Source organism: Megascapheus bottae, chromosome 27 (genome assembly GCF_031878675.1).
Source record: "Megascapheus bottae isolate mThoBot1 chromosome 27, mThoBot2.hap1, whole genome shotgun sequence".
Classification (NCBI taxonomy): domain Eukaryota; kingdom Metazoa; phylum Chordata; class Mammalia; order Rodentia; family Geomyidae; genus Megascapheus; species Megascapheus bottae.
In genome coordinates this window covers 21368400-21383678 of record NC_143535.1, presented here as the reverse complement: position 1 = coordinate 21383678, position 15279 = coordinate 21368400, and the positions used below count along the sequence as shown (strand labels likewise).

The window sequence follows — 15279 nt, the reverse complement described above, 5'->3', positions numbered from 1 at the left end:
CAGAAAGGTTAGGCAGGAGGAAGAGGCAGAACTGGGCCTGGCCCAATTTGAAAATGGTTTTGTGTGGGACCAAAGTGATGCAGAGCCGAGCATGAGATGCCAAGGGGGAGAACACAGACTGAGCAAGGAGGAAGAAAGTGGCCAGGCTTATCTTTTCAAGGTAGGAAAAGATCTCATCTCCAGTATCTTTCATGATAGCAATAGCCAGTGCTGAAAAGGACGGTCACCTCCTAGGCCAGCAGATATTACTTGCCTTCGTGGAAAGCAATCCGGCCCCAGAGCCCTCTGAGAAAGGAAGGAGGCTTAGATTAGCCTGTGAGTGGAGGCTGAGCCTCAGGTGCTCAGAACCTTATTATCACTCATCCATTATGAGTCTTGTCTCCATCCTACTTGATCAAGAAGAGGTGCACAACCCCAATTTATGAGAGCACAGACGGCAGCATTGGGCATCAGCTCACCCTGTCCACTGTGAACCAAGGGTGTGGGAGCCTCCAGGACTGAAGGCCAGAGTTGTGCCTGCCAGAAGCACGCTGGTGCCCGCCTGCTGCCACCAACTATGAGATCATGTCTTCTCCATTTTGGGATTGTGACATAGTTACATCAGACTTGCACGGCCAGTACGCACATTCCAGCCCCAAGAGCAGTGTGTGACAGCGGAGAAACCCGAGCCCAGCGGGACATTCTCAGGCTCAACAATCACAAACCCGACAGGGAAAGGAATTTGATCAGAAAACAACACCATTCTGGTTATTTTAATGCCTGGATTTGAGCTGCCCTTTAGGCAGAGCCCCTTCTGTCACCAGACTTAGGTGCCAAGGGACCCTGGCCTATGACTTTGACTTGTTTTTAAATGGAGAACAAGGTCAAGTTTGGTTCCAGCAAAGTCCACGGCGTGCAGACTTTGGCAAGATAGTGAGCCTCAGTGTGGGCCTGTCTTTCAGGGCACACTGTGTGTGGCTGGCCACAGGCTTTGACTGGGTTCTGAGGCTGTGTAGTGTGTGACCAGCTAGGCCATGAACACGCTTGGCTTTCCTGCACATGCAACTCCCAAACTCTCTCGCTGATCCCGTGCATTACCATGCTGAGTGAATGCAGGGAAATGCTTGAGTCATCTTGACTTTGCAATCAGATTCAGCGGCCATCATTAACCATTTGAAATATCGCCATCCATCCAGCACACAGCTAATGAATTGACAAAGCAAGCAGGAACTGAGTGCATGATATTTACGGGACATCGTGATTCGGGCAGGGGAAAGTAGAAAACAACGTACAGCACTCTACCACACCAATGTGTGAACCTGAGTCTTTTGAATTTTTTTTTCCTGGTCCTGAGGCTTGAGCTCAGGGCCTGAGTGTTGTTCTTAAGCTTCTTAGGCACAAGTCTAGCCGTTTATTACTTTGAGCCACAGTGCCACTTCTGGCTTTTTCTGAGTGGTTAATTGGAGATAACAGTTCCATGGACGTACCTGCCTGGGCTGGCTTTGAAACACCATCCTCAAATCTCAGTCTCCTGAGTAGCTAGGATTACAGGTGTGAGTCACAGGTGCCTGGCTGAGCCCAAGTTTGTTTGCTTGTTTGTTTGTTTGTTTTTAATCTCCAAAGACTGTAAAGGAGGAAGAATCTTTCACTAAGGTTCAGGCTGCAGTCAGGCTGATAGAAACAATTGACAGGAGTGCTTGTCACAGAGGGCACTGGAGACTGGTGCTGGAGCTGCTGGCCAGAAAGTCTGGATGAGCTTTACATGGAAATGCAGAAGGCTGAGGTTCAGATTTACCTATTAAAGAAAATCATGGTGCAATGCTGCCAGAATATCACTGTACTAGAAGCTAAGAGAGCCAGCTTCCGGTGATGGTTTTGCTAATAATAATGACATACATCTATTACTCATGGTGTGTTAGAGATTGTCATATACATATATACATATATGTATATAAAACTCTGGGGGTAGATATGTGGCTCAAGAGGGAGAATGCCAGCCAATGAGAGAAAATGTGAGGTGCTGAGTTCGAATCTTGGTCTGGGACCAAAGACATCGACTCGTTTAGACTGCCTATGCAATCTAAAGCAAACTACCATCCTGTTTCAGATCAATACATTAGGAAATTAAGGGCCAGATGTTTTGTATCATTCTCCCAAGGACACACAGCTAGCTCCTGGCAGCTGGGTTCCACCTGGTTGCCAGTTGGTCCAGTCCATCCATGTCTGATCCCTGTGTGAGGCAGGACAGAGAGATTGGGCCAGTACCAAATTCTGCATTTCAGTTTGGATAGTGCTCCAAGGAGCAGTTACCAAGATTTAAATAAGATAATAAAAAGCATTTTGGAGTGGGGTGCATGGCCTAGTGGTAGTATGCCCTCTTAGCATGCGTAAAAAAGCCCTGGGTTTGATTTCCCAGAGGACCCACACACACAGCAAAAGCTAGAAGTGGCACTGTGGCTCAAGTGGCAGAGCACTAGCCTTGAGCAAAAAGTGGTCAATGACAGTGACCAGACCCTGTGCTCAAGCCCCAGTTCTGGTAACAAAAAATAGTTCGTAGTTTAGAACGCTGCACATGTGTGACCTGTATATCTCAGAAGAAGATAAAACAGGATGACTCTTGGAAAATATTGTGCCTTTTCATTCCTATCTCTTTTGCATCCAGAATCAACTTGATCTTACTAGGTTTGAAGAGGAAAAGTGTAGGGCAGAACATTTTGTTTGGTTTTTATTCTGGCCAGTTGTGGGACTTGCACTCATGGCCTGGTCATTGTCTCTGAGCTTCTCTGTATCAAAGCTAGTGCTCTACCACCTTGAGCCACAGCTCCATTTCCAGGTTTCTGGTGGATAATTGGAAATAAAGAGTCTCATAGACTTTCCTACCCAGGCTAAAGTTGAATAGAGATCTTCAGATCTCAGCCTCCTGAATAGCAAGGATTACAGGCATGAGCCACCAGTGCTTGTCTTAGGATAGAAACTTTTTAATCAAAGAATCCAAGAAAAATTTCCTCTCAGGAAGAACATTTATATTTTATTTTCCTTCCTTTTTCATCATGCATCCTTTCTTCTCTGAGACCCAAATGAGATTGTAGAAAATCTCTACTGAGGTAGAAGTCTGGACAAAATATTATCATCCACGCATTTTCATGACAAACAACCAAAAACAGCTGCTCAAGACCCAACTTATCCGATGGCAGGTTTATGGTCCTTTTTAACCTGATTGTATGGGAGACATCGAAGTCCAAGTCGGCAAAGATGAGACTGGTCCATAATTTCCAGGATCTTGGATTTGAAGCCAGCTCCTCAGACAGCAGATAAATGTATGATATCCACCCTTCCCGCTCCCTTACTGTACCTCTGTGACAATCCCAAAGCACAAAGTAAGCTTTGTTATTTACATTTTAGCTCCTCATTAGAATGGCAGCCTCTCTGTCTTGGTATTGATGGAGGACTTGAATGAGCCCTGTCACTGATGGTCTCTTGGATATTGTTAATTGCTTGTTCATTTTCACTTACCAAGGAAGAACTTCTGTTTTAAATGGCCATCAGCACCTGCATACCCTGGTGGGTGCTGTCATGAGATGATATGGTCAACTACAGATACTCACTATCAGCAAGTCCCCCAAGAGGCAGACCTGCACCCTTCCTTGCCCATTTTTTATATATACAGCTGGCAGGAGGAGAAGCCACAGTTCCTCAGTCACTGCATTTCTCTCTTGAACTCAGCATTATAAGCTACACTAGGTAATTCTATTTTTTTTTTTCTGGTTGACAGGCTTAAATTCACTGAGCCTCTTTGTGGTCAAGGATAAGTGCTTTATCACTCGTGCGACAACACCGCTTCTGGCCTTTTATTGGTGATCAGAGTCTCACAGTTTCCTGCTTGAGCCTGGAATTCAGATTCCTCCTTTGGAGAGCTATAGGCCTTTTTACCCCAGCAACTGAGAAGCTCCAGTGGGATATGTATTTGTGGGGTGGGTCAGGGTTAAGCGCTGTTGGCCTGGGATCAACTTCTGGGGGCATTTCTACCCCTGATCAGACAGGAGATCTCCAAAGTATTAGAGGCAAGAGGTTGTCGGTTACTGTGGTGACAGACCTGGAGCTTCTCAAGTTTCAGCTGGAGGTTTTGCAGCTGTGACAAGCCCCAGGGACCCCCCCTCCTTCTCAGGGGGGACAACCCCACCCCTCCTTCATGTGTTTGCAAAGTAAAGGAGAGGTGTATATATAGAGAGAAAAGCCCAAGCCCTCGCCTTTGCTGTCTGGGAACTGTGTGTTCTTGCTGTGTTAGCCAAAGGGGTTGTGAGGGTGTGGAGGCTGCTGTGTAGAAAGATGGAAGGAAAATTACCAGATGTGGATGAGTAGGCCAAGCCCACCAGAAGAAAAGAAAGGCATTTCTTACTGCCATAAAATGGCAGAAAGAAAGGCATTTCTTACTGCCATAAAATGGCTACCAACTTGATTCATAGATCAAGCCACTGTGTATAGGCTTTGATCCCATACTAGGTTATACCAGCGCAGAAGTATTAACCCAAGGCTCCTGAAAACTAGGGCGGATGACACAATAGAAGAGAAAATTGTAATAGCATATGACATGCTGGAGAAATGGAAGCAAATCAGACATTCGGCTTGTAAGGAGTTTACAGTCTAGTAGGACTGGCTGACAGGCAACACAGCCAAGGGCAAATGAGAATGCTTCTCAGTGAACACAGCTATGCACATTGTAGTCAATTTGTGTGAAGCCAGCTTGTAATTGATACTATTTCAGTGGATCATTCATTATTTCCTCCATTTTTTCTAGTTCTAACATTAGGGCTTGAACCCAGTGCTTCAGCCTCTCACCTGTTTTTCTCACTCTAGTCTGGTGCTCTACTACTTGAACCATGCTTCTACTTATGGTTTTGGGGATAAGAGTTTCATGAATTTATTGGCCTGATCTTTTTTGAATTTTGATCCTCGTCTCAGCCTCCTGTGGCATGAGCTGCCAACACCTGGCTAATTTTGTGTGTGTGGAGGGGTGCGTGAATGTGTGTGTGTGTGTGCATTTGCATGCATATGCCAGTACTAGTGCTTAAACCCAGCATCAGGATGCTATACAGTGTCCCCAAGGTGTTTTGGTCAAGACTTGTGCTCTTCCACTTGAGCCACAGCTCCATTCTGGCATTTTGATGGTAAATTGGTTAATTGGAGATAGGAATCTCATGGAACTTCCTGTCGAGGCTGGCTTTCAACCATGAACTCAGCCTTAGATCCTTAGATCTCAGCCTCCTGAATAGCTAAGATTACAGGTGTGAGCCACCAGCTCCTGGCAATTAATGGTATTTATGAAAGGAACTTCTTAACTGGTTGCAGCTGGCTCATTCCAATAAAGGAAAACATTTCATAAATAACTAAAGAAAAGCAATTGGATGATGCAAATGATTGGTTCAAGGTTGGCTGCTATGAAACAGATCAGGAAAAATTTCTATCACTTGGGAGAAAACATCTACAGAAACTTTAATCCCATAAGGAGCTTGGGTTATTTCACCCCATTTTAGTAGGCATTCTGCCATACCCAAAACCTCAAGAGGTGGAACTTGCTGAAACACAAGCTTGTGGCTCCAGCTTTCCATATTGCTAAAAGGATGATGCTCTAGAGAGCACACATGTCACAAACAATACTAAATTCCCACGCTTCCCTTCATCTGTCCATTCCAACTCTTGCCCTGAAAAATGCCATATACCCATCAAAAGATCACAATCTATGCGCCTAAGGGTAGCTTCAGTCAAATATGAAAACATCAAACATCTCAACCTCATCAAAAAAGATCCACCCAAAAAAGGAAACTTTCTGGTTCCTTGCCCATGAGTAAGACATACAAAGTTGTCTGGGACGGATCTGGTATTAATTATGTAGTGCTCTCCACTGGAATAAGTGGTTAATCCCAAGAAGGTTTATACTGGAGTCTGACCAACCTGCCCCAGGGTGGATACAGAACCAATTCTGGCCTCAGACTATTCCAAATCATGTGTTTTGCAAATGTGCCCTGGCATGAGGAATGGCCCTGATACCATGGCAGATGTGTGCTTTCACACACAGGCATACTTTAAGCCAGTATATGACAGTTCTGAGCTGTCTAGAGATTCCTCCCTTTTTGTGAAATGCATCCTTGCTTTGATCCCCAGAACAACTAACTTCTTCCTCTCCTCTTTCACCTGCTCTGCCCTCTTCCTCACCATCACCTGGAGAATTTCTCTTCAAATCCAGAAGCAACAGGTGATCTTTTCCCCAGGGGAACCTATCCATTGGTCAGATGTCTTAGATTCCTTAGTTTTCTTCTTATGGCAGCTGCCTTGTTTTGATCTGTGGGGCTTGGGAAAATAGTTTCAGAAACAAACATGATTGGGATACAAACACCCTGTGGGAATCAGGAATGTGCATGCACCTGCACCCTCTCTTTTCCAACTAAACTTTGAAACTTTTAGTGTAGAATCTTAGACATGGCTTAGCTAACCCATTTGAAAAGGTGTGAAGGAATTTTAAACTTGGAACCAAAGGACAATTTTTAAAGAACAGAATAGTAAAGAGAAAAGAATGTTGTCTTTATTTTTTTTCTTCATGATAATTGTATTCCTTATAAATGTATGTCCGGACTAGAAAAGTGCTGAAAATATTTTCTTTAGGCAGATTTTTTTCCTCATCTCACTGAGATGAAAAGTAGGAACAGTTGTGGAGATTTGGGAAACTGCTAGAATGGTGGTTATTTTTATGACTGAATGATTTTTAAAAGCACTTTCAAATCAGGACCCATTTTCTTTAAAAAGCTTATTTTTTTAATGTTATGCCTATATCCCTAGCCTAGTTAAAAAAAAAAACATTCGTGTTCTAACATAGGAAATAAAGGGAAAAAAAACGACTTTTATGTTTGCTGTTGAGAAAGATATAATAAGGTTTTAAAGATGATTATTGCATTTTGTGCTTGTCCTCATTTTCAGTCCCCAGAATGTTTCACTGTATTCCACTTACATATATTATCAGTATGAGTTAATAAGAACAAAATCTTTTAATTACTTTGTATTTAACTAATCTGTATTTACTTTGTACCCTGCATTTACTTTGTATACCCTATGCACTTCATATATCTGTAAAGTTAAAGTTGGGGATATATTGGAAATAAAAAATCTGCCCTCAAAGAAGTATAATCTCTAGGGAAGGTTCATTTATATACATGATACAAGAGACAGTTGAGATAACTCATGGGACATGGGTGGCGGGGGGGGGGGGGGAGGGGGCTGAGAGCCAGGGAGTTAAAGCTAGTACCATCAGATAGTGATTAGAGAAAGTGGAACTTGAATGAGTCCTTAGAGGGAGAAGGAGTCTATCTGCCCCAGGTGTTTCAACTGCCTGTTGAAAACAAGAGTATGGGCCAAAGGTCAGAAACATGGTTGTCTGAGGTAGAATGCAACCCCCCTGATTTCTGTAAAATATCCAACCTCTCCCTAGTAGATTCTGCTAAATCCAGTTCATGTGACTGTCCTAGTGATTCAGGTTGTCTTAGTGAAAGAAGCCCTTACTACTTTTGACAGGATTTTTCATATTCTTAGCTAAAAAGGAGGTGAATTTAGAATGTGATCCTGTAAAGCTGTAAAGGAAGTGGCCTACAAGTACTTTTTTGAACTTGGAGCCCATACTGAGAGGATGTGTCTTCCATGAGGAGGGTCTGTTTTCCCAATTGGCAAGTGGTAAATTGTATTTCATTTGAACATCTATAACTCATTTTTTTCTAATAGCTCCTAGAGTAGGGATGACTCTTCAACAAGAGCCACAGGCCAGGACACCTCGCCTTATGTGGTTGCCTTATGTGTTCATCTGGCTTGGTCTTTACTGAACTTCAGGAGTTAATCCAAGTTTCTAGGAAGCAATCATAGTCAAGCTTCCCTTGTTTTCAATCATGGAAAGCTAGCAGTGACACGGAAGAAAGACAAATACAAAAAGTCAAATATGAATTATTCATGTACAACAATGGGCTTGCCTTAATGGGCTGGCACACTTTAAAACTAAAATCAGTTTGCATTTCCTAAGCAATCATTGGCAACTGAGGGGATCTATTTGGGGTTAAAAGGAGTGGAAAATGCCAAGCCGAGAACTGTTTACACGTTTGGATCTTGAGATTGTTCTTTCTTTTTAAATTAATTTATTAATTAGTTGGTCCTTGGGCTTTTGTGCTCAAGACAAGAGCTCTAGCACTTGAGTCACAGCTCCACTTCAGGCTTTTTATTTTTTTGGTGATTAATTGGAGATGAATCCCAGAGATTTTTCTGCCTATGTTGGCTTTGAGTTGTGATCCTCAGATCTCAGCCTCCTGAGTCCTTAGGATTAGTGCCCAACTTCCTTTTTCCTTTCACTATTACTTCCCTTCCTGTCTTCTACATCCTAGGAAATGCAGTGATGAGCTTCACAGAAATGCCTGCAGGTATAGATTGCCAGTAAGTTAAGAAAGTTTTATCTCATGTTGGTGGCTAGACATCCAAGCCAGAATGTCTGAATCCTATCACATGCTTACTTTGCATCCAAGAAAGCAGAGTCAGACCTTCCAGACCAGAGACAGGTGTGAGTGATAAAAAGACAGCAAGATAGCTCAGCATGTCTAAGAACAGCTCCAGGGTACCTGTAGCCAGGTGACTTGTGACCAGGTTTCCTCTTCTACTTTGTAGAAATATTCTGACACGTTCCGCTTGTTTCTTGCTTAAAACTTAAATATTTAGTTCTTTTGAGTATGTAAAAAAAATCACTTTTGAGGCATCTTACTCCTCCGTAGCTCTTGATTACCTTAGAATCTTTTCTTTTGGGCCAGGAGGGTAGCCCAGTGGTAGAGTGCTTATTTAGCATGCATGAAGCCCTGGGTTCAATTTCTTGGTGCGATATACACAGAAAAAAAGCCAGAAGTGGCACTGTGACTCATGTGGTAGAGCCACAGACTTGAGGGGAAGAAAAGGCTCAAAGACAGTGCCCGGGTCCTGAGTTCAAGCCCCAGGATGGGCCTCCCCCCCAAAAAAAAAGTTTTGTGTTTTGTTTAGTGCGGTAACCTTATCACACAGTAGTGATACAGTATCTGGCTGACGTTCAATCCATAAGGGTTTCAGGCAGTGAGCATGATGACTATTCTCCTGGAATTTGTGGCAAGTACAATGGAAAGGAAGCAAAAGTGCCCCACTATGCAGAGTATGCTCAACTGGGCCTTCAGTTACAAACACATCATGTGTGCCCTGCTCCCAAGTTAACACTTCTTCCTTCCCAACCCCTGGTCAGGAAGGTTGACCTGGGACGTGCTGATGGACTGTAAAGCTGAGGCTTGCCAGGGTAGAGAGGGGACATGGGCTTCAGAGGAAGGTATTTCCACCTGCTTCCTTACCTGGCCTTGGGATGGGATAACCAGACCTTTTCATAGCAGAGGTGTACTTTTACAGGCCTCATCCCAAATGACCAAATCAAACCATGGTTTACAAGGTGAATTGCGGGCAAAGCCTTGTTCAAAGTACTATTCCAACACACTGGACTTAAAAAATCCACAAATTACAACTCAGGGTTAAATCTAGCTAGCTAACCATTTAGAATTCAGATCTTACTGGAACAGAACACTTGCTGATGAATTGGTGCTTGTTTTCATGCTTCAATTGATGATGGATGGACATAACCTACAGCTGAGAAGCCTGGAATATTTTCTGTTTGGTCCTTTAAAGGTTTGTTGGTTTCTGTATTAGACTATAGACTATTTTATTAGTGAGGGGCTGGTCTTGATTCTCTTTGTAAGATAGAAAGTCAGGCTAGTACAAAGGATACGCATGTGAGCTTGGAGCCTGACAAGAGTTTTGTTATCTTGATCTGCCATTTCTGTATAAAAACTGAGTTGACCTCTGTGCCTCATGTATAAAATGGGCATATGTAGATGCGTATGCTTCACAGTTGATGTAGTTCATTGTTTATATGCATAGAAAGTTTATAAGCAATGGTAACTCCTAGCTGGCACTAGGTGTTTTGAGAGTTGCATGGGTATTTGTTCACTGTTGGCAGAATGACCCCTATTGCAGACAACTATCTCAATATATGTATCCCCCCCCCCCCCTCTCTCTCTCTCTCTCTCTCTCTCTCTCTCTCTCTCTATATATATATATATATATATATATATATATATATATATATCCTCTGCTTATTCCTGGATCACTTACCTTTCTGCCTTATTTTGGGAGTCAACGCTACTGCAAGCTAATCACCACAATCCTACTTATCACTATGTAGACTGACAGAGGGGTGGGCAGCTCTGGCCAAGGAGTTTTAGAAGACTCTTGAAGGGCTTCTGGAAAATGGTTCTTTCATTCTCATTCATAGAAATAATCTGATGGCCCTGTCTTTTCTCAATGTTAAGTCTGGATGCGATGCCAGCAACTACAGCAGTTTTGGAGCTGGTCTTAGGAAAAGCTAATAAAAGGGCAAAGCAAAAACAAGGAAAGAATCTGGTCCCTTAACTGAGGAGATCCATTAAACCCTAGGCTCTTCTTAGGTACTTTTATAGAGGAAAATAATTTCCCTAGAAGTCCAATTTTTTTTTTCTTTTGCCAGTCTTGGGCCTTGAACTCAAAGCCTGGGCACTATCCTTGGGCTTTCTCAAGGCTGGTGATTTAACACTTGAGCCACAGCATCACTTCTGGCTGTTTTCTGTGTATGTGGTACCCAGGAATTGAACCCAGGTCTTTGTGCATGCTAGGCAAGCACTCTATCACTAGGCCAAACTCCCAGCCCAGTAGTCCAATTTCTGTCCAAAGCATCCTACCTCATAGAGACAGGGGGCTTTGTTTACCTAACAACTGTTGGTTGCTGTGAGCAAAGGAAGAGTGGCATCTGGAAGGTTCTGGGTTATACAATTCAAAACCACAGTGAACTATCACCTCATGTGTTAGGATGGCAAGTATTAGTGTGTGTGTGTGTGTGTGTGTGTGTGTGTGTGTGTGCTCGCGCGCGCGCGTGTGTGTGTGTTTGTGTGGTTTGGAGAAATCAGAACCCTTTGTGTATGCTGATAAAAGTATAGCTGCAAAGCAAAACTGGAGAGGTTCTTCCAAAATTAAAAACAGAACCATATGATCTAGCAATCTTATTCCTGAGTATTTAGCTAAAGAGATGAAAGCAGGATCTCAAAGAAGTATTTACATGTATTTTCACTAAAACATTACTTACAATAACCCAGAAGTGAAAGTTCAATGTTGAAAATGTGATATATCCAGAGAAAGGAATGCTACTGAGCCTTCATTTAGGAAATTGCCACAGGCTGCAATATGGATGAACCTGGACATTATACTAAGGACATGATACTAAGTAAAATAAGCTGGCAGTTAGAAGGATATATATTATACAATTCTACTTATGAGTGGCAGAAGAAGAATGATGGTTTTTAAAACTTACCACCACTGTTCAGTGGGAGAAATGGAAAGTTGTTTCACTTGGATATTTTCAATTATGTAGACAGCTGCTGAATACTTTTTTTTTTCCAGTTAATCAACAATGATGGTACCACTTAATTTGTCAAGAAGGTAGACTTTACATTATGTTTCTTTAAACATAGTAAGTTATAAACTTTGAAATTTAATTAGCTTGTGCTAAGATATATATATATATATATATATATATATATATATATATATATATATATAATCCTATGCTCAGATCCAGGAACATATGTTTAGCCTAATTCACAAGCATGAAGAAAATGTGTATTGTTTTATGATGATTAAGTATAGCTTTCTTGAATTGAAATAAACAAGGACAAAGATCACATTGAAAATCTAACAGAAAGTATAAAGCCCTCCCCTCTTCTTTTATAGAGGCAATATTACAGAGAAGCCTCATTTCAAGTATTAATATTTGGACATAAATGAATATAATTTAAGTCACAAGTATATGGCCGAAGAAAAAGAAGTGTCTGGGACGGTGAGGCCCCAGGCCTTGGCCACCTCCAGTTATACTCCAAGCTTACATCTTTCCTAACACCTCTGTTTCACTCTCAAATGCTGACCTCACCTTTTGTCCGAGCCTGCCATTCAAACTTGGCAAGTTTTTTGAACTGACAGCTACGTCTTGATTATTTCCTTGGTGATATCTATTATTTCCCTCTTGGGTAGAAGTAGGAATGTGAGGACAGCTTATCTTTTTGGGTCAGGTGGAGTAAAGGTGGGGTCTCTTACATAACATGAAATTTGAGGAAGTTCCTTGGACTGAAAGTGTCAAAAGATTCCTTAGAATTTCTTGACAGAGAGATTTCATGGTGTGTCAGGTTATCAACTTAGGGAATCTATGTCACGTCTGAATCAGAACCAGCAGAATGAAAGCACAGAGAGCTAAGTACATGTGAGACATACGAATGGGGAGAGAAGGCAGAAGAAATTAGGGCTGTTCAATTTCACCTACCCAAAATATCATGGTCTTCTCAGAAGGAGCCAATGGATCCCACTGGCCCTGCATTCCTGCAGGCACTCATGCCATATAGAATGCTGACATACCTTGGTCTATGAAAATCTAAAGAAGAAGGTATGTATACCTTCAGGCCCCTGTCATTACTAACTCTGAAGGCCAGAGAGGGTCATGAGACATTATCTCATTCACCTTCTTGCCTTTCAGCAAGAATAGCACACCTAAGCCTCCTGGTTACATCAGAACGTAATTTATGGTTAAGAGCTTACAGACCAGGCTGGGGTGGGGTGTGGGAGGGTATGTGTGTGTGGGGGGGGAGAGAAGTAACATGATTTCACAACTTTTTCTTCTATGACAATTTTAATTGTGCGCTCATCACCTACTTCAGTCTTTGAGAACTTTGATGCTGGTTCTTGACATCCAAGCCCATTCTCATCAGTCCTAACTCCAGGTGAGAGAACTTTCAAGTGGGGAACCTCATGTATCAGGGGCAGAGGTGATGCTGGAAGGCTAGAGGTCAGTCATGCTCTCCTAGAAGTGCCCAGACAAGTGTTTACCAGTGACACACAAGCATTTCACAGGTAGGAGCTCTTCCCTTTGGACCTGTTGTATACCCCTGTTTCTAGCTGCAGTTCTAGTGAACATTACATCTGACAGAACACTTTTACCTTCATGACTCTTAAGCACTGATTGATCTTTAGGGACTACAGGAAGTAAAGCTATACCAGCTAAGTCTGTTATCATTATGTGCTCAGAGTAAAAGTTTCCTGCCAAGACTCCTCTTATCTCTTGGGTTTCTATCCTTTGGGCCTTCTCAGCCATGGGACAAATACTTTCCCCTTTCTCTGGAAACAACGAAGTCCAATATCTAACTTGCCATGTGATTTTGTTGAAGATAGAGGGAAGGTCATAAATCTTAAAACTTAATGGCTTTTGGGCAGGTGTTAGAAGGAAAGCTAACAAACGCAATCTGTGATGCAATCTCTCACAGGAAAAGGGTGTGAAGGGTGGGTGGATTTACCAGAGGCTTGCCAGTTTTTTTTTTAAGCCTTCACAGAAACAGGAAAAGTGTAGTCATCCAAGGAATCAACCTTCATGATATCCCTAATAAGGCTGCTATGTTGGAAAACAGCCCATGAGCAAAAAAATCCCTTGAGAAATATTTCCCATTCCTTTTTGGGAATTATTAACTATGCAGGACCACGGGGTCTGGCTTTAAAGAGTGACTGCAAATGAATTTTCAGATTTCTGATGGGAAAAGAGAAACTGAGAAGAATGTTTTCTCCTTCAAGGAAGTCAAGCTATAGTTTTTCTCTTGTTCCAACCAGAGCTTGTGTGTTGGTAGATTAGGCACATGTAGATATAGGGCGAGGCTGTGCAATCTTAGAGAGAAAGGTCAGAGAGGCAAAAGGGGCTCATTCTTCTACTTCATAGTGTTGCTTTCCAACAGAAAGAGGACCTAGCCACTAGCAACAATCCAAATACCACAACAAAGCTATGGAAATGGATACACATGCGTTCGATACACCTGCTACCAAAGGGTAGAACTGGGTTTGGAGTGGGGCAGGGGTTGAGCTGCTAAGACCTAGGCTGCTGAGATTCATCTGAGCTTCAGCTGAGCTCCAGTGAGCGGAGCTCAGATGTCCTGACTGGGTGTCCCAGTCTTTGAAGAATGCGTGAATGACCCTCAGCTAAAGGGAAACACTCATCCTTTTGGGGCTGCCTGGGTTGTCTGAGGCTGAGGGGACTGTAGGAGGTTCCTCAACAGAGGTGCTGAGATCCAAGAATTCCAGGATGATGTCCCCGAGGCAGTAGATCAGATGTCTGAAAGAAATGGACAGAACAACTTAAGAGCTCAGTCAAGAAACACAAGATTCTGTTTATGACACTTATTTTCTCTACCCACCCATTACGTTTTCAGCAACAGTCCCATGAAGTGGCTACCAAGAAACAAATGGTTGTTGAGCTGCTAAAGGCCAGCACTCCATCAAAGGAAAGGAGGGAAATTGACACAGATTTCGATAAAGTGCCACTTCTCTTTTGGCAGTTACATTAGCGCATCAGCACTTCTCTGAAGAGCTGGGAGAGGACATTACTGCGACATCATGTTATGCACTACCATTGCTTCCCATAGTAATCACTACAGATTTACAGGTGACCCTACATGCAGGGAGACAAAACCTGTACCGATGAACTGATTTTGGTATAGGGTTTGAGGAAGGACTACAAGAACACTCCAAACTTTCCCAATTCATTCCAGCCTAAAGGATGCAGTCTGCTTCTAAATTATTCAAGGAATCACCTCTCAGCATGAGAGAATTTCAATCATATATTTCCTATTTCTTACTAAGTAATGACAACTCCTAATGTCAACACTCATCACAACTTTGCTGTGAACCAATGATCAAAGTCAAGGTATATTCTGTGATATACAGGTCAGTTTGTGATCTTGCAGTATTAACTGGGGCTGGCAGATGTTGGAAAGGTGATTATCAAGCACAGAGCAAGCCTGCAGTAAGCAGGGAACTTCTGTCCATTCATACAGATGGGCTCTACAGAGAGTTCTTCCAAATACAAATAGCTGGTCTAACAGGAATTTACTACATGAACAACCTGCTCAAAGCCTGACCACACAGATTTCACTTAGTATGTTCAATCTGGCCATCAGATAATCGTATTCTTCTGGATGTGGGATTGACTTTTTTTTTTTCCTTTTTTGCCAGTCTTTGGGCTTTCTCAAGGCTAGCACTCTACCACCTGAGCCATAGCCCCACTTCTGACTTTCTCTGTGTATGTGGTACCACTGAGGAATTGAATCCAGAGCTTCATGCATATTATGCAGGCATACAGTCCCAGCCTTTTTTTTT

General features: G+C 42.6%; 1 protein-coding gene across 1 annotated transcript in view; it reads right to left on the bottom strand.

The window, feature by feature from the left end:
* Positions 1 to 12753: 12753 nt before the first annotated feature.
* The window catches only part of Snx19 (sorting nexin 19), a 42249-nt gene continuing 39723 nt past the window's right edge, over positions 12754 to 15279 (bottom strand). The window contains exon 11 of the mRNA XM_090319736.1: positions 12754 to 14236. Within this exon, the coding sequence (XP_090175862.1) occupies positions 14104 to 14236 (133 nt within the window). The 3' untranslated portion in view covers positions 12754 to 14103. The remainder of the gene's footprint in view (positions 14237 to 15279) is intronic.